The 26,932-nt window shown below is 36.8% G+C and overlaps 1 protein-coding gene and 1 long non-coding RNA gene across 2 annotated transcripts in view; one reads left to right on the top strand and one right to left on the bottom strand.

The window, feature by feature from the left end:
• Positions 1–26,932, top strand: part of LOC126920853 (synaptic vesicle membrane protein VAT-1 homolog-like) — a 31,423-nt gene that overhangs the window by 2,741 nt on the left and 1,750 nt on the right. The window contains exons 2-4 of the mRNA XM_050731705.1: positions 18,113–18,242; positions 22,278–22,493; positions 26,686–26,834. Coding sequence (XP_050587662.1) covers positions 18,113–18,242; positions 22,278–22,493; positions 26,686–26,834 — 495 coding nt within the window. The remainder of the gene's footprint in view (positions 1–18,112; positions 18,243–22,277; positions 22,494–26,685; positions 26,835–26,932) is intronic.
• LOC126920885 (uncharacterized) lies at positions 5,568–7,255 on the bottom strand. Its single transcript, XR_007712135.1, has 2 exons — positions 6,312–7,255; positions 5,568–6,230 (listed from the first exon to the last, which is right to left on the bottom strand). It is a non-coding gene; the product is annotated as an uncharacterized LOC126920885 (long non-coding RNA).

Below are 26,932 nucleotides of genomic sequence, written 5' to 3'. Positions count from 1 at the left end.
TTCGTATGCACACATTTTAAAAGTGCACACATTTTAGTATACATATACGTACATATGAAAATGAATCGAATTAAATTAAAATGTTATTATGGTTATGGCTATGTATTACATCGGAAGTAGCCAGCCTTTGGAAAACCGCGTCAGACAGCTCTATGTACGATCCATTAATTCGGACGTGGGAAAAAGGATTATTAGATAGGTAACCATGCCATTAATGCATGTACTTAACTACGACATACAAGGGATATTCGGGAATATTTAGTTCCTGCATTGCGTTTATACATTATGTGGTTTATTATAGCATTGGTTCGTTCTAGAGAATTGATATACTACAAAAATCATCAATTATTGTGAAAGTAAGTTATTTATTAAGATAATTATTCAATAAAATATTATTTAATAAGAACAATATTATAATTCGAAGCAGGATTGTTTTTAATTATTTTGTAATTATATAGGTTATATTAGAGATTTCCAAAATCTAAAGAATATTGACTTAACTGTAAAAGAAAATAGATTTTTCTTTCGCTAAATAGTCGAATAATTGATAATTTTCTGTTTCAAATAAATTCCTTAAAATATGTATTTCTCTTATCTGTGTCACTCTTCTAACCGATATTATTCACATAAGTGAATTACAATTGAAAAAATCCAAGATTTTGACCACTTTTAATACCCTATTACTTTTTTCTAATAAATTTCACTTTCTTCATTACTTACATTTCTAACTCTTTTTTCATTCTCCGCGATCGTACTCGTGTCACCGTAGCATTACAAATGGCGCGCGGATATTACGACTAATTTGCAAGCGATAAACCAGCGCTATCTCCCGTACCTTACGATGTATGCTGTAAGGTATTTCAATATTTTGTGAAAAGATTGTGAAAAGACAAAAATGTTTCTATTTTCCTTTCTTTTGTGCAATTATATAAAACACTGAGTTCGATCGCGAAATTTCGTTTTTTAGAAAGCGTTATGTGTTTGTAAAATTCGCACAACCACTTGCGGAGTACTCTAATCAATGATGGTGTTATGGAGATGCAAAAGATCTGTTCAACATTTCGAATCCTACTTTCTTTGCTTTCTTTGATTTATTATTACATATTGTATTTTACGTAAAGCTCTATTCTTAGCCTATAAAGCCGATTTCTCGCGAAAGAGTTTGTAATATTAACAGTCCACTCGAAACAAGTTTGCTTAAATAATTCAAACGTCAACGTTATTGCCACTTGTCGATATTCATAAGATTGCTGCTCTGTCAATAGGGAAATTCTGATAACATTATGATAACAATATTTTTTCTTAGCTGAACAATCGAGTAATAAATACTTTACAAACGGATTTTCCGAAAAATTTACTTTTCCTAATTTCGTCATTCTTTTATTCGACATTATGTAGTTCTCCAATACAAAGTCGCATCCGCTTCTGCACCATGGTAACGGGGATAATGATATCGAGGCTGCTAACGCCTGAAACTCACTGTTCACTAAATAGTGAAGGTTAGGTATCCAGAATTCTTGACCATGAAAGAAACAGTCCTGAGTATATACGGCTCTTTTTCCTATTTGCAGATAGCTCTAGCTCGAGAAGCCTGTTTTTTTACTCTTCTCGAAGTGACCATAGTATGTACATAATATGTAACAGAAAGAGAGAGTAGTAGAGAAGGATAGCGAATATAGGGGGAGAATCGGATTCGCCAAAGGCGTGCGGACCTTTTCACGCGTGAGTCACGTTTCATAAAAGCGATTGGGATTGATGAGAAAATAGCCCCCATAGAAAGATATCACGCTGCCAATGCTTGCTCGAATGAATTTGTCTGCACGACTACAGACGTTCGTTACACGCTGCTGCTGGCACCCCTGCGTATGCGCGCGACGCGCCCAGAGAAGAGTGCCTCGCTTGAAATCGCTGGGAGAGAAATCCGGGCCACTCTAGGTAATTCGATTGTCTTTAGAAAATGTTTGTCAATGAGTATTATCGAAAGTACTCTTGATTATTTCTTAATGAGCAAATGGATACTCCTTTTGAGGAACTATAACGAGAACTTATAATACTATATAATATAAATATATATGTAACAATAATTTCATGTCTAACATAATAAATTCAAAATTGCTTTTGATTAGAGGTTAAAATGAAACACAACGGAAACTGACAAAATTTTTTCAATATGAAACAAATTTTCATTTATATGATGCTGACTATAAGGAGAGTTGTTGTTCACATATGAAGGGATTTGGTAAAAGTTTTGTGTTTTAACGAGCGTTAGAAATTGTCTAGAAAAATTGAGCACACTAAAGTAATTTGAAAGGGGATGAAAATTGAAAGCGTTCCAAGCGTTGGTCATCAGGTTGGCATGCCTGCGTAGAGAAACGTCTCGTCTCTGACGCGTAGACATTAGTGATTGAGACTCCGGACAATTCAGCTCTCATTTGAAAATTTCCCATCTCCGCAAGCGCCAATGATCGTTAGTTGGCAACCAACGAGAGGAATTGAAATGCGTATTTGTTGCAGCACAACGAGTATTTATTAGGAATAATACAGATAATATGAAAGTAAATGTAACGTAGAAAAAATTATTTACAGGCTAGATTAATCAGTTTGGTGATTCACTCTCATCATCAATAGTCTATTTGTTGATAAATTTTAAAAACTATATGTAAATATAGTCGTGAGTATTGTTATTGTCTATATCTGAATGATGCTCTATCTACAATATTATAAATTATATTCTTTGTTTCATAATTATCTGTTCATTTATTTTTGCCAATAAAATTCTGAAAGCACATAGAAAACGATTTATATTATATAAAGTTGCGATATTTAATTTTTAATAATATACACGAAATAATTTACGAGTGGTTCATTAGATGCGGGAAGGGTAAAAATTAGACAGGGTACCCTTCTCGAGAGAAAATGAACAGTTTCATTTTTTCCAATTATATTTTATTTCTTTCAATTATAAAAAACGAAAAATTTGATAAATTAAGGTTAGACACTTCAAAGAAATATATATAGAATCACGAAAGAGGTCAATTTGGAAGAGATTCTAAGAAGTAGACAATAAATTTTACGACCGTTCTTTCTGTAAATTGTACACGTAAGATTATCAACAGATAAAGGGGAATAAAACTATAATAAATTATATCACTTGCACATATGAGTCATCGCTATAAAGTTGGGAAATGATTGATCGACAGTTCATCGGATTTATACAAATTTCACGGTATTATATAGAGTATACTCCTAATAACATATATAGCGCCACTTTAAGCCTAGTAATTTTTCTATTTCATAATTTTTTTAATTTATAGCCAATTAAGATTATAGATTTCTTGCTTTTATTTTTCAAAAGTTCTACTACCCAAATAATTTCACCTAAAACTAGTCTAAAACATTCCTTAAGCTGGCATTTCGAAGAATCGATAACGACACGAAAGAAACTTTTGTCGGTTGTTGTGTTGATCAGTTTTCTACGTTTTTTATTCGACTGCGCTTTCTAAGTACACCAAGTTTCTCTCCGTTGTAAATCGCGATAAAAACGAATTTTACCAATCGTGGGCCGGTACTGCGCTCGATTATGCTAGCGAAAGTTCTAGCGAATCAGTTGAATCAGCGATAAGATAAATTTTATTTACACGCGCGGGTTTTTAATGTTTCGATTCCTTCCCTCTTTTCTATATAGAACTCATATAAGGATTTGTTTTATCTTCTAAATTCTAAGTATTATAATCGGTATCTCAAATACTTCATATAATTTTACATATTACGTATAACTTGCACAATTTCGCATATTTCAATTTACTATAAACGCATAAACATGCGTAATCTACTTGCTACAATTCGACTTGAACGCATTTCCACGCCTACAATCGTTGCTTTCTCTCAAACTCCATCAAACATGCTCTCATAATCACAAAAAAGAAAAGCAGAGAGGGAGAGCGAGGGGAGCAAACTTACAAGCACGTACATAAAGGAAATATCCTACTACGTTTGCATTATGCGCGGAAACACGAATAGCAAATAACGTCGTAAATTTCATTAGAGCAGTACGCGAGGTATACAAACTGGTATCGTTCCGCATGAAACTTTTTCTCGCTTTCATCCGTGCTATTTTCCGGTTGAAAATGTTAACACGGTGATGAACCACGTTTCTGGAGGTGTATACTCTGCATGCGCAAAGCATCGTCGGACAGTGAATTAGTATAACACGATAATTCATCCGCGTGCTTTTCTAAGATGCAATTTTCCACGGTGTGACCGTGCGTGCGCATACCTACATTACCTATCGTGTTCCGGCCCAAGTTGTGTGTCACAAGTGAAGCGTGTGATTCAGACAGCAATCTCTGTGATCCTCAGTTACACTGCGCATATGCTCATAACCGTTTCACACGATGAAATGGGGATGATATAGACGTTTGGTCGATACATATTTTAATATCGTTACTTTGTCTTCTATTTTGTGGATTTTCAATGAAGAAAATTCAATAAAAATTATAGTATATTGTTTTGAATCCGAAGAACGTTTTATCATATTCTTTGTGCCATTTTTGGCTTCCTGCGTTCAATTTCAAATACTTTAGTCGTTATATCATTATTAACAGTCTGTATAATATAACTTTGCTTGAAAGGTAAATGATAGGGATAACTTTCAATATTTCGACATATCTCGGAAAATGGGAAATTTCTACGGTTTCGTCATCTAATTAATATTCACACGAAGCGTTGATCCTGACAAACCTTCGCGGAAGAAATCGATCCGTAGCTAGTGCGCCTGCTAAATCAATTTGAAATTACGCTTGCTCGCTCTCACGAGTGGATTACAATAAGCAGATTAGTTGTAGCGTGTAGTTTCCCCGTGTATAAACCTATTGTTTAAAGTTCGTTACGGGAGAACTCGTGAATTGCTGCTGGACTCGTTCCAGGGTAACCGATTGTCGAAATCGCGTTTTCTTTTTCAAAAAATATTCTGACCGATATCTAACCGATCCATAGGGACAACATTCTAAGAACAATTGTTTCTAACGTCACGGGCCAGGAATTTCTTATTTTATTCGCAGAATAAAAGTTTTGTAATCAATGTTAAGTTAATTATGACAAGTTCTCTTGAAATCACAAATTATTTCCTAATTCTACTCTTTGATTTTAGATTTATTTTTTTACATGATATTGTATATATATAGTTTGCGTAATTAATATTATGGTTAATACATACATTTTAATAAAAGTAAATTTTCTTTCATAAACTGTACCTACACGGAGACTTTTGTGTATGATAAATTACAATGACCTGAAATTGTGGGTCAGTGTACGCCTTTTACGCGAATAAGCAACAGTATACTCAATATTTGTCGATCTAATATTTGAATACCAGTTGAGCAAACGCTACTCGACCTTCCTAATTCCGGGTCTGTGACAGCATGTTTCCTTTACCGCAATTTCTTCTGTTGCTATCGCAAGTACTTGCTTGAAAAGTATTTTAGATTTATTGGAAAATTAATCCTCTTTTACTCTTACGCAATTGCGTTGTATAACAATTAAGCGTAATAAAAAGAAGAAAAATGGAATTAGGATTGTATGCGTTTAATGATAAAACTAAACATATACAATTTTTGTTAATTGAGAAATGTCAGAATGTTAGGTTGACTTAGTAAGATAAAGCCCTCAAATATTTAAGTAAAGAAAACTTTTATAACTTTTATGTATATATACATATTATGATATATGTATAAAATAGTGAAGGAAAGTTATGCCAATGTGTACTCGCCTTAATACGTTTAAGTACTTATAGGAACACTTAATTTTGCTGTTCAAATGAAACCTCGAAATTAGTCGTGGGCATAACTCACTTTATGTCTCACAATACACAAGACAAAACGTGTATTAGATTACACGATAGGAATATATGTATATTCGGTATTTGTACACCAACTTTACCAAGCAACCTTTCAACGTGCTTAATGAAAGGCGCCATTATATCTGACTAACCGGCTTTATCACATTAACGAGGTCTTAATATCGAGGCTATGGGAAACTGAACGGATACCATTCAACAGTCGATATACCGTAATCTCTTCTCCGTGCAAGCCTCATTTCCGTCGGGTTTTACTGACGATTTTTCTGCGCGAGATCCACACAAACACGTCCTATAGGTTAGGTTTAAAAATAACTCTGTCGAACATCTGTTCGTTACATTTCTTCCTTTGTAATAATAAAGTTGTTGATAATTTCTAGAATGTAATAAATAGGGTCATAATCATAATATATAGGTTTCGAACATTTTATGATCTTTTAACCTCAAAATTTATTACCTTCTTCTACTAATCCCAATACAATATATAATAGCTACAATAGTTATTAGAAAAATTAACTTCTGTCAATATTATTACTATTATCGATATTCGAGTATAGCAGGTACTGAGCGTTGCAACTTTATCTTAAAGATTTGTTAATTCTCGAAGATATATATTTTACGTAATGATAAGGAGTTAAAGGTAGGATTTTAAACTGAAATAACTTTTATAGACAGTCGCAATTTGAGGTGAATCACCTCAAACAAACGTATACCTGTGTGAGGCACGCACCGACGGATCCATGGGATGTTCGTATTGATCGAACCACACCCGTATTTTCTACATCCCCTCCCACACACACACACACAAACGCACAAACACGTACAGACGCAATGCACACGGATTACGGATGCATGCGCACAAAATTCATGGAACACCATGAACCCCCTACCCCTATTACAGCTGAACCCCACTCTTCAGACTGAACTTCGGGATTCAGCAAATGCTCTTTCAGTCGGATATAAATTATTTTCTACAATATTGATCCGTTTGTATTTTTTAAAAATATCGTCGGTAAAAATCATTACTTATTGTTACAAATAAATTAAAAATTGTACGTTATAATTTCAATTTAAAGCTTCCGTCGAGCAATAGGTTATGTCATTTCTATCTTTCCTATCTTTCAAATTCATATCTTTCTTCTTCTGTCAATAATTTCTTAACTTGTAGGGAGATTTGTATTTCGCAGAACACGTAACTCTTTACTGTCTACTATAGATATCGCTGATCGGTAATATAGTGTGAAATAATGGTTCTTCTTAAAGGCTGTCAAACACAGTTGCTTTGAAAGTACGTCGGAAAATAGTTCGCAGTTGAACAGAAGCGACACTTCTGTTGACATTCCGTTATTGCCACTCATGAGTCAGAAAAACAATAACAGCTCGCGTTTGGAACCGCAGCTGTTCTTACCGTTTCAATTCTTCGTGTCTACATCTGGTCAGTCATGTACCGGGTGTTCTAATAGATTATACCTATGAAATATTTATAAACGTTTCAATAATAGAAACATTTTTTAAATTTACTACTTTCATTATTCCCGATACAATTAACCTCAAAACAAATATTTTATATTAAATATACTCAATAATAATACAAAAATTAGTAATTTATTTACATTATTCTTGGTAGTTAACCTTCGAATAATCTTTAATGTTATGTAGCTGATAATAGTAAGAAAATTAATAATTTATTTCGGATATCTTTAAAATAAATATCTTTTAAATATCTAGCTGTCCTTGTTTAACTATGGAAATATTTAATGGTACTATTAATTTTTGACATTAACTCGTGAATTTCTCATGTTCAGGATCAGAGGAAAGTAAGTGTCCCGTGTAATTAGACGCGATGCAGCGTATTCACGGATGATTTACGCGGTGGCACATGATTTCCGCTTTTCCCTTTGTTCGTAATCTTCTATCGCTGGTGGACCATGTCCATTCGTTGTCTATTTAAGCTGGACACATATTGTTCGGATAGAATTTGTTAATCCATTCTCTTATTAAACGTCAGCACACATATATTTCCATTGAATAGATGTTCTTTATAATACGTGCTACCATATGTTAACATATTAGCATTAATGTAATATACAGCTGTTTATAATTAAACTTCCAAAGTATGTAGCATATTGTAGCTTTTAGCTCAAAAACAGGACGTTGAACTTTATCTTCACTCTTTTTAACCATCATTATAAACTGATTTTGTAACATGTAGAGGTCACCAGTCACAGAAGAAATGATACATACAGTATACGATGAATTAACCGAACCCCTGGATCCAAACCCGGATCTTTCGTTTCCCGGTGAGCTACTCTAATCAATTGGCCTATTCAGGTCGTGACAAATTCTTTCTCCCTGTCTTTAGTATTTGAAAATGACTATCACCTACAATAGACGTAACTACGTAATTAACCTCATTCGAATTGTGAACTAGAAACCAAAGTAACCTAAAAAAGTAGATTACCTAATCTAGAAGCAAAAAGTATTCATGAACAAACGTTACATCCGAAGACTGTAAAGCGAAACGGAAGTGGCTTATCGAATTACTATGTTGGAATTCTTTTGTTTGCCTGTCGACTACTCTAATCAATATTCTCGTCGAAAGATGGCCACCACTTGCGGATCAGTACTAACAATAATCCTGTATCAAATTCGAAGAAATACTTAACAGCAGCGGGAATGGCGGAAATAGAAAAGGAAACAGTAGGGAGTAAAAATTTTGTTCCCCAGTTTCCTGTGTCCTTTGAAAGCAAAGACACATTTGGTGTTAGGATGAAGGATCTATTTTCAGTCCTGTGCCCAAGCTGTGCCTGGGAGCAAATTAACCTTCCCCTCTTCTGGTCTGGTATGGTATGTATACGCTACTAGTGATATACCACGTTGTATAGTCGAATACAAATGCAGCAAGGCATGCAGAGGGGAGATGACGAACCACGTGAGGGTTTCAATTGTGGACAGGATTGATCTATTTGAAGGAATCGATGGTTAGGCAGGAACTTGTGGGAATGAGGATTGATGGGTGTCCCTCTAATAGCCAGAGTAGAGCTCATGGAAATTGACATTAAGGGCATGAAGCACAAACCATGTTTTTAGAAATGCTTTAAATATATGCTACTAGATTTTAATTTATCATGTCAGTGCTTACGGAAGTATTCGAACACTTATAGAAATAAATTAACTAAATCTATATAAATTTAATAATTTAATAAATTCTTATGAATATGATATACTGGATAATTGACTATTTAAATAATTTTGGCATCTCTGCGAAACGTATGCTTATTCAGTAAATACATATCTCGTAACTTTGTCTTTGTACATTTTGTTTGGTTTCGAACATTACCCATTTAACCTTAATAATCATATTTTATTGAAATTTCAAAATAGTTTCTATAATACATGTAATATATTCGTAAATATTTTCTATATATATTGACTTTCATGACTCAAATTGCATATGTGTATTGTATCATACAAGAAAATGTGACTGACAATTGTGATAATTTTCTAGAGTTTTCTCGTAAAGGTCAATTTGTTATCCGTGCATTTTATCTTGGTTTCAATTAATTCCCTTCAGAAATGTGGCACATGTTATCGTGGGTTTCAACATTCATCGAGGTCAATGCCTGGTGCATAGAAAAAGCTAGGGAAACCACCCTTTACGAAGCGATTTGTCTTGGTCGAGACTCAGGCACATATGGTGGTTGCAACGAAGACGATAAAAAATAACAAAGAGCTTCTGTATCAGTATTCTCGCCCAGTTTGAAAACAATTGATAACTCCATGATGATGGCGGGGTCATCTATCGTGCAAAATAATTATTGCTCGCTGATATGTTTTCCATGCTGTTTCTGTGCCTCGTGTTTTTCCATTCTTTTAACGCGCGATAGTGACCTACAAGAAATCATGACATCTCGTGGGTCGTTAAATTTCAAAAATTTCTTTTACACCACGCTTATAACTGTTAAAATATTTTCTAATATCATTGAAATGTCGATGGAACACTGAATTATAGATTGCTTTGTGCATATTAATTCGAATGTTAAATTACTATTTTTGTATATACGTATGCTAGAAGAATTATCTAGAATAATATTCGTTCATCGTTTGCTGTAGAGAACCCGTAGATTATGGTTCATGATCGTTTCGTCGCAATTTAATCGGTTGATATATACAAACGTTGAGTATAGTTCCTCGATCTGCGTTCAACACAACACGAAAACAAAGAGTTCCGATTGGAGAGTGACTCGTAAACAAATCGTTGGATGCCTCATACGTCATGAAGACGTCTGATTTATGCTTCATTTGGCCGAAGATTGCCGCTGCCCGTTCTGCGACTAGGTGTGTGTATTCCACTCCTGAAACACTAGTCGTATTTTGAGCCTTTGTACCAATAATTATACTATCTACAACGACTCCGCGTAAACCCCACTATGCCTAGCGGACGTCACGTGAACAGCAATATCTTATTCCAGATCTTATTAAGAAGTTGAAATTTACTTCTATTTTGCATAGAAAGTGACGGTTAAGATATTTTTTTTTATAAAATCAATGTAGCAGAGCGTTTTCAGTTATAGTTTATAGTTCGTTGCTGATAACGAGTATAGAGTAGACTGGAAATAATCGTCGCTATATTTCTTATAAACGCTTAAAGAAGCTATATGGAAGTCTTAGCAGCGATAATTGGGGGTAATGCGTTCCTACTTAGAAGCATATTAATTGCCATGGGTTAACGTCATACTGACCATAAGTCCCACGGTGATGACTTAAGAACAAGAAAACGTCGGTCAATTCTAATTTAATGAGAAGTATTAAAAAGAATTTCTAAAATTCTATAATGGAACTTACATTGGATCCAATGAAAGTTATCAATGGGCATTGGTAATGAAGGTCATCTCCGATGTAATTAGTAATTTATTTCAATTATTCATCACATTAATATTTCAGAAAATCGGAAAAATTGGGTAATGTTTTGAAGTATAAAGTCATTAATAGTATTGCATCGATGTTTGACTGGGTATTTATTTATAGCAGATGCAAACGCGTGACCAGATAAACGGCTCACATCTCTCCGTGCGGGAAGATAAATGACGTTCGTTGGAAAGAAATTAGACGAGGAGGATATGTCGAATCGATTCGAACATGGTGTTTTAATTCCCACCCGGTGCCACGATGTTGGCTGCTCCTATGAAATCCAACGCACATCATATTTTTCTGTAACACTCGCACTACCACCGCTGAGTCTTTTTTAGACTCACATTTTGTAACTCTAATATTTATTATTATTTATGCAATTACGCTTATGTTAAGCTATTGATGGACTTTCGTTTTCTATTTCTCTATAATCTCCATTGATTGCTAGCTTTAATGACAAATCTTTGCATTCTTGAATCAATATTCATATTAAAGATTTCAGTAAGAAAGAAAGTCTCTTCAAAAATTTCGTCTTGACACTTGTATACACTTAATCGGATTTCGACTGCATACACATGTATATGTATTTACATAAATTAATCTGTCTTATCTGCTAATCCGGATCTTATCTTGAAATTGTTAATGGAATGTGATTACTCACAAACTATTTAAGGAAACCAGAAATCTTAATCTTGTAACAAATTCCTGGATCTAAAATTTAAAAGGATTCATTGCTAGCCGTGCGAGTATTAACCTAACCAAAACTTGTACGCAGAAATTGCGGTACGAACGTGAACATCGTCAGACAGCCGGACTGCACTTTCGCTGCGTGTTGAATCAACTCTACTTCGATATATATATATATGTGTATGTATATATCAAGTCACGCGAGATTCGTGCATGCGATTTTGCTTGGAGGTTATGGTTTCGCAGGCGCCTTGATGTCTTCCCTGTCGATCGATTGAACGACCGACGACCACGCTCCTCCTGCAGGTAAACCTATCCGACTGCCATCTATCACGTAACAATACGTAATAGCAATTGAAATGACTGGGCGATACTGCTTCGCATAAACGATATCCAGTCATTTCTTTTTTCTTCTACGTATTTTTTTATACAGGTTCATCCATGTCCATGCGATCTCTTGTTAATACACGGGTCTTGTCACTACGTATATAAGTCTTCTATGCTCTTCGTCGTACTTACTCCCTTTTATATTTTCGCTTCTCTTTTATACTTGTCCCTTCACGCACACTTACGCGTGCTTCCTCCCGGTTCAGTGCGTTCTCTCACGGTCTGGTTTGTAGAGGGATCGCGGCGTTCAGAGGATTCGATGGTCGAAAGTCGAGTTGAATTACAGTTCGAAGAAGAAAGGTTTAATAACATCAATGATTAATAATACTGATTTAATTAATCAATGGCAATCTATAAATTTTTATTTTGTGGAACTATTTTTACTATATACTTAATAATACGATGGTTAGTATTATCAGTTTTCTCAAGTGCTCGAACAGCTATATACTTGTTCTCTTTCCAACTTTCTCTCAGTTTCTGCCCTCTCTATTTTCTTCAACCTCTTTGTTTTATGTTTTTACTTCATCGCTCCCTTTTCGTTCGTCCTCCTCGCACTCTCCATCCCTTTCGCTTTCTGTTCCCCTTCGTTCTATAGTCTCCCTTTCTCTGGGTCCTCTAACTGTCTTCTTTTATTCGCGCACATGGTGTGCGTGACCCTGGGGTGCGTTGTTGCATGTCGTCGTCCACGATGGTCGCCGTTCTTCCTCCCGTACAATTGGTTGGTGCCAAGAATGGAGAAAATTATTCCCCTCAATTCCATGCAATTTAGAGGAATTAAGCGATCGCGAATCGTGCCTCACGTAGTAGTCCCGTAACTCCTGGAACCTTTCCCTTTCGTCCTTTGCTGGGTACTCGTTTCATGCTCGATTTTAATATCAGAACGGAACAAATCCGTTTTTGATAGTTAACTGTATAACATTCATGTAAATGACACAATCATTGATGATAATCGAAGCTTTATAAACGGTCATAACGAGAATTTGAAAATCATAATACATGATTCTATCGTAATATGTGATAGACTATTCTGATAATATATATGATATAATATATATGTTATATTATTCTATCATTCGTTATGATTTAATGTAAACTAAAATAAATGATTATATATACGCATCACGAACTAGGTTCTGATACAGAGGCTTGTTTCTATCGATTATAAGAATCTTAAAAGCATTCTGAAAGAATTAACATACTAGTTCACTGATCACGAGTTTCTTGAACTGAATCATGCAACAACTAAAATGCAGGGTACTCTCGTATCTTATCATGCAGTAACTATATTTGGTATTTTGATATTCCCGTTCGATTTAGCGCTGAATTCCATCTTCGGTTGAATTCCGGTATGCGATTCGTGTTACGCTCCAGAAATTGTCTGGCAATTATACAAAAAGCGAAGGAAAATAACTGTTCCTCGTTATGAAACGCAGGGAGGAAATCGTTGGATTGCAAAATTTTATAACTCCTACAAAATTGTCTACACCTGTACAGCTTTCTAGCGTAATTAATACTTCCGCGCTGAAACAAATGAATATTTGTCAAAACGTAGAAACTCGTTACACGCGCACATGTGTAAACGATAAAACGCATTGTTCGAATTAATTTCGAATTATGATGATTATAATTTGCGGAATATACAGCGACTTACGCAAATATTTGAACATACACAGGAGCCTTTTGTCAATATATTATATGTATTGTACGGAATATTTTGAAATTTCATTAGTACCATAATAAGGCTCAATTATTATGATTATATCGATAAAGCTTCCTGGAATTGTTTATTATATATATTCAAGACAACTTCATACAACAATTCATACTTTATATTAATATTTTTTATCAAGTTCATGTTTGCCGTGTATGTCTTGTAACTTCTATGTATATTTTCGGATTGATTCAAAATTTTACCAATATAATCATGATAATGTCTCATCACAATGTTTAATAAAATCTTAACATGTATTGTATAACTCGGATAATATACGTATACATGATAGCTTTCTACGATAAGCTCTCTATATCAAATACCTTCGTGAGTCAATGTATCAAATCAGCATATTTCAAATCTGAATCGTTGAACGATTGAAAACAACAAGCGATAAATCATATGGAATGTAATGGCCGATTAAGCGTCTTTCAGTGAATGAAAATGTTTTGTGTCACGCGATCGGCTTTGAATCACGTACAATTTGTCCTGTTGTCGGTAATAATGACGCATTAAGCAGCATTTTCATTGTACAGAATTAAAACCTATATCATTAGATGTAACTATATGTATTCAAAAAAGATAATTAGAAGATCACGCATCATAGTCGTCGTGTATACGTTTTTCCTTAATAATTGACTTCAACTAAATCTTCCTTTTGTTCGCTTGATTAGAATAAAATTGTTCATAGTAGCGATTCTCCTATTGGTTCAAACAGTTCAGTTTCGTACTATCTTCTTTTCGTACCATTTCCTTTGTTCCTTCCTTTTAACTTTGTAATATTGGCGGATCAAGTTACACGGAGAAATAAGAGGGAAGATTTTGTTCGTTCAAGCGCGTATATTCGTTTCTACGCGACGAGACGTTCGTGGATCCGCCATGTTTGTTCTACTCAATAGAATATTTACCCATGATGTCTTTCTGTGTATATGTTCGCTGAAGGATTAACTTGTATCGTTCTGTTTACATAGAAGTATCCACATTGGTTAACGGAAACGGTGCTGCCACTTGTGACGTGGATGTATACTTTTATTTCCAATATTCCTTCGTATCGGATGAGAATCGAAGCATGAAATATGAAATTTATGACTTTTTTTATCGGTTACAGTTCGTTCAATTCATAAATTGAGAAAATGAAGTTGGTCTGGTGAAATCCATTAAATCCGCAACAAAGTGAAACGTAACTCGATGCTATTTCCTTGCTGTCGATAACTTTAGCGGGTGAAATTATTGCGTTTCATGATTCGCTGCGATCAGGCCGCTTTCATCTTGAATGCTGCTTTCATCATAGACGTGAGGCTTTTATCAAATGACATGGAAATAACGTATACCGATAGAATGAATTCCTCCAAGCAGAAAGAATGTTTTGTTATTGAAGAAACTTCCAAGAATTTAATTGAAATATCCGATGACTGATCATGTCAGAATTAGTCGTGAATCTAGTAGAATATAAAATGTACTTTTACTTTTTTACACAGAACAAAAGGCAAACTCTGACGTAATTTCGACGTAGTCGAGACAAAGAAACATTTTAGTGGCCATTTTTTGTATACATAATCGTATATATAATTACGTATAGAATTGTTGTACGAGATCTGCTTGTATGTTGCGCTTGATAATTCGACCAACAGATTTCTGACTCACTGCAAATTGCAGGAACATAATACATATATACTATATATATAGTATATGACATATGATATTTTAAGGACATGTATTACATTATACTACATCATAATCGACGACCTGTGCGATTCGTTAGTGTCGAGAGTATAATTTGGAGATTAATTATTTGATTTTAATTATTACATTTAACTGAAATAATGGAAAATTACCGACTACCAGTTACTAAACTATTGTTACTTTTAGTTCGTTCGATTCTGAATAATTATCTGATAAAAGTAAATTTTTACACACAATTTTTTAGCAGAATAACATTGAACGATATGATTATTCGATAGAAATTTCCTGGCCTGTTGTTTTAAATATTTTTTATTGAGATAACAATGACAATTTTCTCGTCTATTATCGCTCTTGCGTGATATTTCTCGATTCAAGCACAATGATTCATCGCGCTGGTCATTCCCAGGAAATTATGTGACACACACAGGTCATCGATAAAGCTTTATCATACATCTCGCAATCAGAGAACTCGCTGAAAATTCGTTTCCAGAGCAATGACGTCCTAGAAAATAAAGAATAGATGATGAGAAAATGATAGCGGAGGATTCGATGTTCCCGCGCAATTTGATTCGATTTCTCTCCTATAATTACTTACTTTGGAATTACGTATTTTGGAAATTGACCTAACATTATACTAACATAAAACTTTATAATTCTTTCTTCTCGGTCAATTTATATTTTGGAATTTTTTAACATAATGGTTTCGACATGGAATTTCGATGATTTTCTCAATATCTTTTTCGACGCATTAGATTAGTATTAACTCTAACAATAAGTAACAGCCGAGGCTATGAAAGGCGAGCCATGCGCAAGTGTACTGTTCGCATGCTTAAAATTCCTGTATCCCTGAGTGTATTTGTAGAGAACTGAGTAATCCCCCCGCTGATAGGAGGGACAATTGCATTATCCCATTTCCGTTCCAGACAACTGTACAGCAGACCTCTGCCACTTCCCATCACTTCCCTTTCTGTATGAACGTTCTCCAATCTCTTTCTCCGCGTTACTAAGTGCCATTTCTAATTTTGGCTTTTTCCGAGGCCAAGGACATCTACGTCTGCGAGGTCAGTCTACCTGAAGATAGTAACAGCTATGTCAAATATTAACCTAAGCTAGGGAGAGGTATTCCTTTTTTCGCTCACTCCTAAGTCTCTTGAACTATATTTTAACACGAAATTAATATATGTAATAGCAAATATTATCAGAGATCTTGACAAAGAGAAATCAAAAGAATCTTTCGCTCTTATTAAAATGTACATGGCCGCAGATTCGTAACAAACGAGAAACATTCATATTCGAATCCAGTCACGCCAACCGAGTCGATACCAATTCTTTTGCCGTGTACGCTCGTAAAGGATAAAAATAGAGACTGTTCGGAGGGAGAGAGAATTTTTCCAGTTCCGGAGTTCCGGGGAATGATAGTCTCGAGTACGAGTCCCGAGGAGGCGACAGAGCTGCACGTGAATGCACGCGCGTGAGGTGAAATATTACGCCGCCTCTGTCTCTGTGTGAGTGTTGCGCGTCATTAAGCCGCGATCGCATGGACGTTCGAAACAGAAATTATTAGAAACAAACGTCATTCTCGACGGATATTGTTACGGGCGGAGTTAACGAGGAAGAAGTCTCGGCGAAGACTCTGTTGAAAGAATCGTAAAAGATGAGGAAAAATGTAAAGATCATCTCAAACGATCCGTAGAGAAGTTGCACCATTTGCTCAATACGATTCAACATGAAGTTAGAATAAGTAATAAAGTTAATGTAAAAAAAAGGTAAAGGTAATGTAAAAAAAAAAAAAAAAATAATAAATGCAGCCGCGTACGAATACTTTTTGTAGCCACTGTACACGCAGAATAGAGAATAACGTGACTAATATGAACGCGGCTTAAGGGATTTTAAAAGGGGCTGAAATAGAACATTTCAGATGCGTGTGCAGTCCCACGCGACTTGTGCCTCCGTTTCGCCTCGTATAAATACACGTGTGCGGTTACCTTCGAGCTTCTGTTTAACCCTACGTGGCGACTGACAGACGGGGAGGGTAAGTCGAGGCGCCACGACGCCTAGACCGACGCCTGGCGTCGCACGCAACGCACAACCGGTGTCTCTCTCGTGGCGACCACGTCGGGGACCGTGAAACAGCGCCGGTACATGCTTTATCAGTGCTTCCTATAGTACTGACGCCGCTCGTTCAGGTTGCTTCCTGGAAAAGCGGCGCGAATACTGCCCACGAATATTTTATCTGCATCGATTGCCGCCTTTCCGACGTTATTACGTGAGAAGCGGACAGGCACGCGTGTCTAGAGTACCCGTTACTGCATAATGCGATAAGCTTTGCTAAGTGGTACAGTACTTTTATTTTTTTGTCCCGATGCTATCACAGAATATAACGGCAATGCAGGACAATTGCAGAGAATTTTAGTGACGATGCAGGACTATCGTCTCGTCTTCAGGCGTAATCGTTCCGAATATCAAGGATAAATTTACTATGGTATATAACCGTATCTACTAAATATACTTGTCGCAATAAGACAATGATACCTTTGAGGAGCTGTACTAAAAACAGATTTACGAAATTAGCCCTCGTTTCTTTTCTTTTTTTTTTTTTTCTGACTATAGCGTCGGTTTGTCGGAAAGTATTAAAAACTTATACCTACGTCATACGGTTAATCCATATCATCGATCGTACTCGCGGTTCGTGTTTGCAGAATTAGTTGTTTTACGGAGTGGCAAAAAATATGTACACTACCAACCATTGGGACATTTAGACTTAGGTAGTTTGTTAATGCATCGAATTATCTTCAACATTGTGCCTGTATTAATGTGTACATAGAGCGTTTACATTAATAGCAGGTTTTTTAATAAAATGTATTTGTGTGTCTTTTCAGCGGATTGAATTTCCAAGATCTGATGGCCAGACAGGGCGCTATCGATTCCCCACCAAAAACTCCTTTCATTATGGGATCCGAGTGCGCAGGTGACATCGAGCAAGTTGGCGAGGGCGTGGAGAACTTTAAAGTAAGTGAACCAAGGAACATCCCAGCCAGAAAACTTTACATCCAGCTTTGTCAGTTGTTTTATCGGCAAAGAGTCTTTAAAAAGCAGTTATCTTTAACTTATTCTCAACTCTCGACGCTCTATTCAAATTCTGCGAACCATCAAATTTAAATCTTCAACGAAGCATCATCACCATTGCTTATCAATGTCAAACGAAGAGCTTCAAACGATTCACCGTACACTTGGTGAAATAATTTCTAAAAATCTTCACCAAGAGTTATTTTATCTTATTTCATTTAATTATTTTTCCATAGTCTTCCACTTCGAATTAGCAGGAATTCTAGTTACATTTTTCTTTGATTTATGCTCACGGTGTACTTACAACCATCAACCTTGGAACACCTTTCATGCTTTGTACAAAAGTTTTTTAATAGGTAAATGTTTATCGGCGATCTAATCCTAACCTTACCAGACCCGGTCAAGTGACCGTTTGGAAAATTTGATGTAAAATTGCACACTCGTTGTTATTATTTTTGTTCGTCTAACTTTATGTAAATTCTTATATTATCTGATTAATCGATTTCTCAATTTTTGTTAATAGCAGGATTTACATAAAGTTAGACGAGCAACAGAAATAACGATGAACGTACAATTTTTAATGAAATGTTCAAGCCGTTCGTGTGACCCAGGTCTGGTAAGGTTAATGTTAAAACGATGTATTTATCTGTATGTAGCTCTTTTATACGGTGGCATAGCACCGTATAATCTACATCAACAATCCCCTAAAATATGTATGAAAGGGTGGCCCAAGAATCGCTTGATATGATAATAAATGCAAATTTGTGTTAAGGGAAAAAAAAGAGGCGTGTACTTTCGTTCTTTTCACGTGCAACGTAATATACTCTAGTCTCGATAGTTATTCCTTTGAGCTGGCTCGATTCCTATCGATTTTTCCATGGTTGCCTCCGGACAGAACGACGTCTAATATTTCCCAGCGACATCGACCCAACGCAACGTTGTGTCATGGAAAATATTGTGTCCACTGAGGAAAAAGCGATGCCACGCTTAGGAACGTTATTATACTGTCGAATCATCTTTCTTCCATGGTCGTTTTTCCCCGGACGCCACGTGGTTATCCGTGAAATATTAACCGTTTCAGTTTTTGATTGTCGTATTTAACGAGACGGAGAGACATTTCTTCCGATAAAAATAACTAGGAGTAGATTGTGATGACTCGATTGATAGACTGCTGATGCACTTCTGAAAAATTTAAGATTCCAAAAATCTATGTGCAACATGCAACAACATATACGATATTTGAAGTACTTGAACGCTCGCTATATTTAGCAGGCGAAACGAATTTCTATCGATATTCCATTTCCATTCCATTTATAAACATTTACGATCTATCGATTAAGATACACACGAAGGATTGAGAATTATAACGAAATAAGTTAGCTCACTGATATCTTTTATAAAATGATATTCTGCGTTTATCGTCAGGCGCGAATCATTACACTCCTTCAAATTGTAGAAACGTACCCCGACAGAGAATAGAATTGTAATTTAATTGACTGTGAGATTAGAGGGTGATACCTTGACGAGTTGAAATACGCGACTCCAGATTTGAGAAGCCAGATTCTCAAAAGCTTGACTCAAACCAATATGATTTTCAACCGTTCGATTGTCATTCGGAACGTAAAAAGATGTATGTACGTATTTATTCTTGTTTTACTCGCCTTACGATAAACACACGCAATCAAAGTTACAGTCGGTCATAATTTATATTTTCGTTCTCGTAATTAAACAGAATTCTTTCTACGAGTTCAACCATCGTTTCCTTCAAGTCGGTAAAAAACTGAGGAAAAAAAGCCGTCAAAGGAAAAAGGTTTCTCAACGAAAAACGCGTCCGGTCCTCATTATGAAGCAAGAAAAAGCGATCGTTTCACTCTCAGACAGAAAACGTCCCGCGGCAAAGCGGTAACCCGCCCGAAGGAAAATTCGTTCTCGAAATAGTCGTTCCGCGTTCAGTCCATCGCGTCGTCCTTGAATTTTTCACCCACTAATCTTTCCGCAAGGGTGGAGTCTCACGGTACTCTTCGAGCTGGGTACCGTGGTAGACGCCACAGGAAAACGCTTCTTTCTCCAAACTCTGTTCTTCCTCCTTTCTCTCTGTCTCTCGCATCTTGGGGTGGTCTATTTTCGCGACTCGCGAAACTGCTCGAGGTCACGAGGGGGAGAACCGAGGAGAAGATGCCAGGTTTAAGGCTTTAGGGTCAAATATCCGAGCAGCGCGTGTAAACGACCGGCCAGCCTGTACAGCATATACAGGATGTTTCAGAAATATTATCTTGTAATATGAATAATATAAATAACGCGTAATACGAGTCAAACTGATCACTGCTCCGCTTCTTTATAAATTCCCGATTCCGTTGTTTGGATACGCGGCTGGAATCGAATTTCTACCTTTTGAAACCGGCAAGTTTTTGGAGAAATAAATTACACGCGTAAAGTTGTTTATTATCGAGAAGCGAATAAATAAAGCAAATAATGCCAATAAAATTTCGTTAGTTAACGCTTTTCTAATGTTCTAATTTTGAAATTAGCTTTGCAAAATGTTTTGCGCAATAAATTACAGTATATGTATAGAAATTTCGTATGGTAAATGTTTGGATATTTTCATGAGCGATCGTTATGCGTAACAGCATACGCACGTAAAATTTTGAAACAAACAAGGAGTATTTATATCTCGAAGAGGAAGATTTTCCAGAGACTAATGTTTATGTAACATTTTCCCTTCCTCAGGGAGAGTAGAATACAGTACCGAAGTTTGGCCACCTATTTTTGAAACATCCTGTATAGAGAGTATATACGTGAAAGTGGGAATCTTTTCGAGATGGAATATTCGAGCACGCAGCGCCCTCTAACCCAGACCTTTCCTTCCCCTCTGGCTCGCTTCCTCGAGTTCTTGGCATTGTTGGGTTTATATGTGGCGATCTTCCCTCTCTCTGTTTTATTCATTTACTCGCTTCTTTATGGGATAATCTGCCTTGCCGCAGGGGTTCTCATTTCAAGATGGTTAATCGCTGTTTGAAGGAATTATCGGGATGCGTTATATCACGCTGTTGCTGCAACCATGGCAAGCGTGTTATCCCCTCTGTACAGATATTCGAAGATCGATGAAGAAGCGATGCGAGGATAATAATTTGCAATACTTCTTTGATCGTGATAGGTTCGTAAAAAGATTTGGAAAATTTGGAAAATATGCTTTGGGGTGCGGAGACGGAGGGTGTAAATAGAGGGAGTTGGGAGTCGATACCTTTTAAATCCGGGGATACGAAGTGGATCCCTATCTCGTTCTGCTGGGGAACAGGGATAAAGCACAATTTTTCGAATCTGAAATTTTTATCAAGTCGAATGGAATTGGTTTTCAAATTCAATTGCCGAATTGTTACATAAACTATATGTGTTATGCGCTCTGGGCTTGATACTAATTATTATAAGAACGGTACATCATTAAAAATTGTGTGAAAGTATCTATAGTATCTATAACCTTCGTTCGTTTTATACGTGTTAATGTATAACTTAATATAATGTATAACCTAACCTGAACCTATCATAAAACCTAACTTCAAATTTGTCACAAATGATAGTCACAAAGGAGGAATTTTTAAAACATTATGGGATTACACTAAACAGTTGTTAGAAACATACGTATTAAGCCTAGCAACAGCCTGCTGTGTCTTTTGCGTTATTTATAACGGAATTGTATTTTTCTATCGTTAGGAAATTTCATAGATTTTTGGAAAATATAAGAGAATCGTTATTGACACATGTTTAATTTCTTCTGCAAATGCTACAGTTTCAAAAAAAACATTGACAATCTTTCTCCGGATTGAAAGCAAAGCGAGGGTGATACGTAGACATTCAAGGACTGCGGCAGGGTCAATAAAATCGATTTATAAAAGTGCACGAAGACAGTACTAATTTTAAAGATAAAAAAAAGAGATGGTAATAAAGTTAATGTACAGGAAACATTTTACTACTTATTTTCAGGTGGGCGATCGAGTGGTCGCACTTCCTGATCACAAGGCGTGGGCAGAGCTCGTCTCCGTGCCGGCCACCTCCGTTTTCGCGCTACCAGCCGGGATGAGTTACCTCGATGCAGCGGCAATCACGATGAACTACACTGTTGCTTACATACTGCTGTTCGAACTGGCCAATTTGACGCCTGGAAAGAGTCTCGTGCTTCACAGCGCCGGCGGTGGTGTGGTAAGTCATTTCTTCTCTTTGATGTAGCGATAAAAAGTGCCACAATTATCTAACGCGAAGAATATTCCAAGAGACGACCGCACTGTGCGTCAAAGACGGAGACAACAGGAGAAAATGATAAAGAAACATTGTAAAATCTTGCTCTGGAGAATTGAAGATGATCGAATTAATTGTTAGGCTGTTAAAACGTTTTATGCAACCGTTAAGTGATCGTTTGCTACTCGTTAATCATATAGATTGGTATAGTTGCTACGCAATTATTTGTTGCGCGGTTTACTTATTTATTTGTACTTAGGTTCCATTACGTAAAAAGATCGAAGAGAATTATTCGCATTTTCTTTCATTGTTAACGAACTATATTTAATTAAACGTTTCAAAAGGTCCTAGTTATCAAAGATTTACAATGCTTTTCGAAACAGAGAGAAAAGAGGGAAAATGTTCTAACGCGTTAGTAAGAATAGCATATGTTTCACCTTTTTTCCTATCTTCTTTCGATAACATGATCTTAGCTACGAATTAAACTTAGCTAGAATTTTAAGCAATTAAAAATATCCCTAGACTAGTTACCAAAACCTTGCGAATACTGCGACTACCACGATAAAACAAAGGAAACGTAATCGCAACTAACGCTTATGCAAAATCAAAGCTTCTCCTAGAAATTAAATATACAAGTACCTATCACAGCCCTTACCATCAAAATCAGAACCATCAGACATCTCGTCCCCCAACGAAAATCACGAGATACTTCTATCCGAAAATTAAAAGCGTCCTCCCATTATAAACGTCCCATCTTCAACGTGGAGAAAGATTCATCCAAAAAATCATTCACCATGTCTCGTCGTTACTCCTGGGGAGGGAAAATCGCGTTTCGGAAAAGCGGAAGGGAGAGGGATAGGATCGCGCGGCAATTACGACTCATCGAGATAGATAGATAGAGAGAGAAAGAGAGAGAGAAAGAGAGAGTCCGCGACACGATGCAAGGTTACTGCCCCTTTCGCGAAGTCTGCTCGAGTCACATCCGTGCAACGCTTTCTCTCTCAATGTCGTCGAAGGAGAAGGCGGGAGCAGCCGACTAGGTACGTCGGGATCAATACGGCTCAACAGGTTACATTCGAAGCTAACTACATCGCCCCCGCGACTCCTACCTCCCTCTCTCCGCAACCCCTCTCTCTCCTAGTCTACTCTACTTCACCCCCCTCTACTCTGCCCTCCACCCCGCCCCACCCATTGGTCTATACGCGTCGCGTAGCATCGTTGGAAGTTGAGACGACGAAAATCTACGGGGGATGCTGCTGCCGCTGGTGCACGGAACGACAGGGGTGTGAGGGTTGCCAAGCAACCCTTCGTTCTCTCATCGACCACCGTGACGGGCCGCGCCCGTCTGAGACCACACCACCACAACTGTTACCACTACCGTCATGCTACCACCGTCAGTACGTGTTGTACGCTGGCTCTTAAGCCCCGTTTGCACGAACCAGTACTGTGGCCAGTTCGATTTTCAGTTGATCGCATTATGAAGGATCATTATTAATGTCATTAACTTTCAGATTCCAAAGGAAAGGAATATCGAGCTGAATCGGTGGCCCTAACTAATTGTAATGTATCTGAGTCTGACGTACATCGCACCGCGGCCTTTCAGTTGTGAGAATTTTTTGACATATTTTGAATACGTAAAATGATTCTGGAAAAATTCAGTGAAATACTTGATATGTACAATAGTTGAAATACTTGGTATGTAGTTTCAGAGTATTCAGAATTCAAGCGCGCGTAGAAACGTTAAGGAATTTTTCCACTTGCAATTAGTTTGCAGTGCAGTAACCGAAACCGGTATCCTGTTACGATTATGAAAGGCCACCGTGTGCCAACTTCAGGGTTAATATCGTGGTTTTATTAAAGAACGAACGAATAGATGTAAGTGACAGCGATGTAAATAGAAATTATTGTCTAATATTGTTTAAGGGTATAAATGTAGAATGTATGGTTTGATAAATATGGTTTTCTTTGGCTGTATCAGGAGGATTCTTGAATATACAGATTTCGGATTTATCTTTCGATGACCCAATCCTGATTACCTAATCCCGTCAGACTACCGCATCTCGATTTTAAGTATTTATGTAATGCCGTTTTAATCAGGCCAGAAATTCACTTCTGATAACCAGTTTGAACTCGAATCCCTGTGCGGGTCTTTATTACGTCATTCTTCGGTTTATCGAAAAATAAAACCCATCGAAACAAAGATTCTTATATCGCTTTAAAGACACAGAAAAATTATTTGTCTTATTGGGTAAATGTTATTTGTTCTTTTACATAGAAAATTCAAATAGTTCAAATTCAATTAAGTTCTTTGACAGAGAAAAAGTGAAAGAAGAGAGACAGAAATCTGTTCAGATTCGTTATTTCATCAAAACTTGAGATTGTCGACGCGTGCCTCAAATACGCTTTTCCGCGTGTATCATCGTCGGAGGAGGATTTAGGCAAGTCACGTAGACGAGGAAAGCTAGAAAAAGCACTTGACTTGAGAGATTGCATTTCCCGATCACGTCGGACTTTTCCTCTTTCTTCGAACTCGCTGGCACTACCACACCATATCAGCTCATATTTTCCTTTGCCCTGTATTGCCATCCCCTAGTAACGTATATTCTTGTCGAACTAACTGGTTTCGTATACTCGCGGCGTTTCGTTCGACTTAACCGCATGAAATATGTTTGTTGCTGTCAATGATGCGTGGAGAATTTTACAGTAGTGGTGGTGCTGGTGGTGGTTTGAGGAAATGTCGTTTGGAAGAGATATGTATTACGATAACATCGAAAGACTTCTAGAAAGTTTGATCTTTCGGAATCTTTTGATATCGTTAGGATATTTTTACGAGGGGAATTTGATTGATCTGATATTTATACATGATATATTATACAAATTTTGAACACATTTTGTTTGTTTTTTAATCTGCTGACATAAAACTTTTACGACAGCCTCTACTCTAAGAGATTGATTCGTATAAACTACCTGAATGTGTTGTGCACTGTTAGCTAGGAAACGAAATATTATTTATTATAAATAGACTGTGGATTTTTATGCATTTAGGTAAAAATCTAAAGGCGTCACAAAGCACGGAATATGCAAAAATATGTAAAGTATCCAAAACACTGGTTATAACATTTAATACGATCGTCTTTATTTTTAGTTATATTTATAAAAATATGAAATTGTATAAATATTCGCAGTCTAATTATGAATAATATGATGATAGAAAATGAGATTCCTTCTAAACGGTTGGCAATGTGTTACGTTATGACGTACAATGTAGAGTGGCTTCTTAACATTCTGGCCCTCGTCCGCGCTCTTTCCCTTTTTGCTACCTCTTTTCTTCGATTTTTTCGTTTTCTTAAATTCTTGCTTCTCTTCCCTTCGAACCTATCGTCCTGTCTCTGTTCCTTTCGCCGCGCCACTCGAGGCTCTGGGATTGGTCAACGTTATTGGGTATCGAATTCTCGACAGAACGGACAGAGTGGCGAGACAAGGAGAAGAGAAGAGAGAAGGGCGGTCAGCTCTCTTGATTCTCGGAAATAATGAATGCTGCTTCTGTTGAGAAAATCTCCAGCAGCTCCGCTTCAATTTTTTCTTCCTCATCGTGTGTCCTGCCCCGGCTGTTCTTTCGCGGTCGCGCAATGAAAAGACTTCAGAAGACGCTTTTTCTGCCTTCTGCCACCATAATGGGATTACGAGTTTGGTGAACACGATACGAACAGCCGGGCAACTAAAAATAATTTAAGCGCGCCCCTGGCCGCCGCTTCTGAAGTTTTTAAAAGATATAACTCGCCGCTATATCCTTTACACCGTGAAAAATTCTCGTACCACGGAGTTAACGAGTTTTGTTCAAGGATGTTAACAGAAAATAAAATTTCCTTTAGTGAGAGAAGAGAGGCGATAAGAGATCTCTAAAAGATTAGTGAAACACGATGGCTACGGAATTTAGTTGTGAACATTAGAATCGAGGACTTTTAGTCTTGAATGAGAAATGTTGCATTTGAATAATTCTTCGAATCATACGCGGTTTCTGTGTACTTTAGAAAGCTGAAATTTACGCGTATTTGCTATATCCAATCTCAAATTTATCATTTGAACGTACTAATGAAGGATAGTTCCTTTTTCCTATCTTCAGTTATTAGTATTCATTTAATGAATTCTGTTTTAGGGTCAGGCAGTGGTCCAGCTGGCCAAAACCGTGAAAGACGTGACCATCTTTGGTGTGTGCAGTAAATCAAAGCACGAAGCCCTGAAAGCAGCTGGCACCATCGACCACCTCTTGGAACGAGGCACAGACTATAGCAACGAAGTCAGGAAGTGTGTAACGAACTCTATAATTTATTGTTTTTTTCCTTCATGATGTGTTTATATATCATAGGATTCTTTATCGGCCGTTTCGATTCTCTTTTGTTCTA

Source organism: Bombus affinis, chromosome 10 (genome assembly GCF_024516045.1).
Source record: "Bombus affinis isolate iyBomAffi1 chromosome 10, iyBomAffi1.2, whole genome shotgun sequence".
Classification (NCBI taxonomy): domain Eukaryota; kingdom Metazoa; phylum Arthropoda; class Insecta; order Hymenoptera; family Apidae; genus Bombus; species Bombus affinis.
This window is presented reverse-complemented; position numbering and strand designations above follow the sequence as displayed.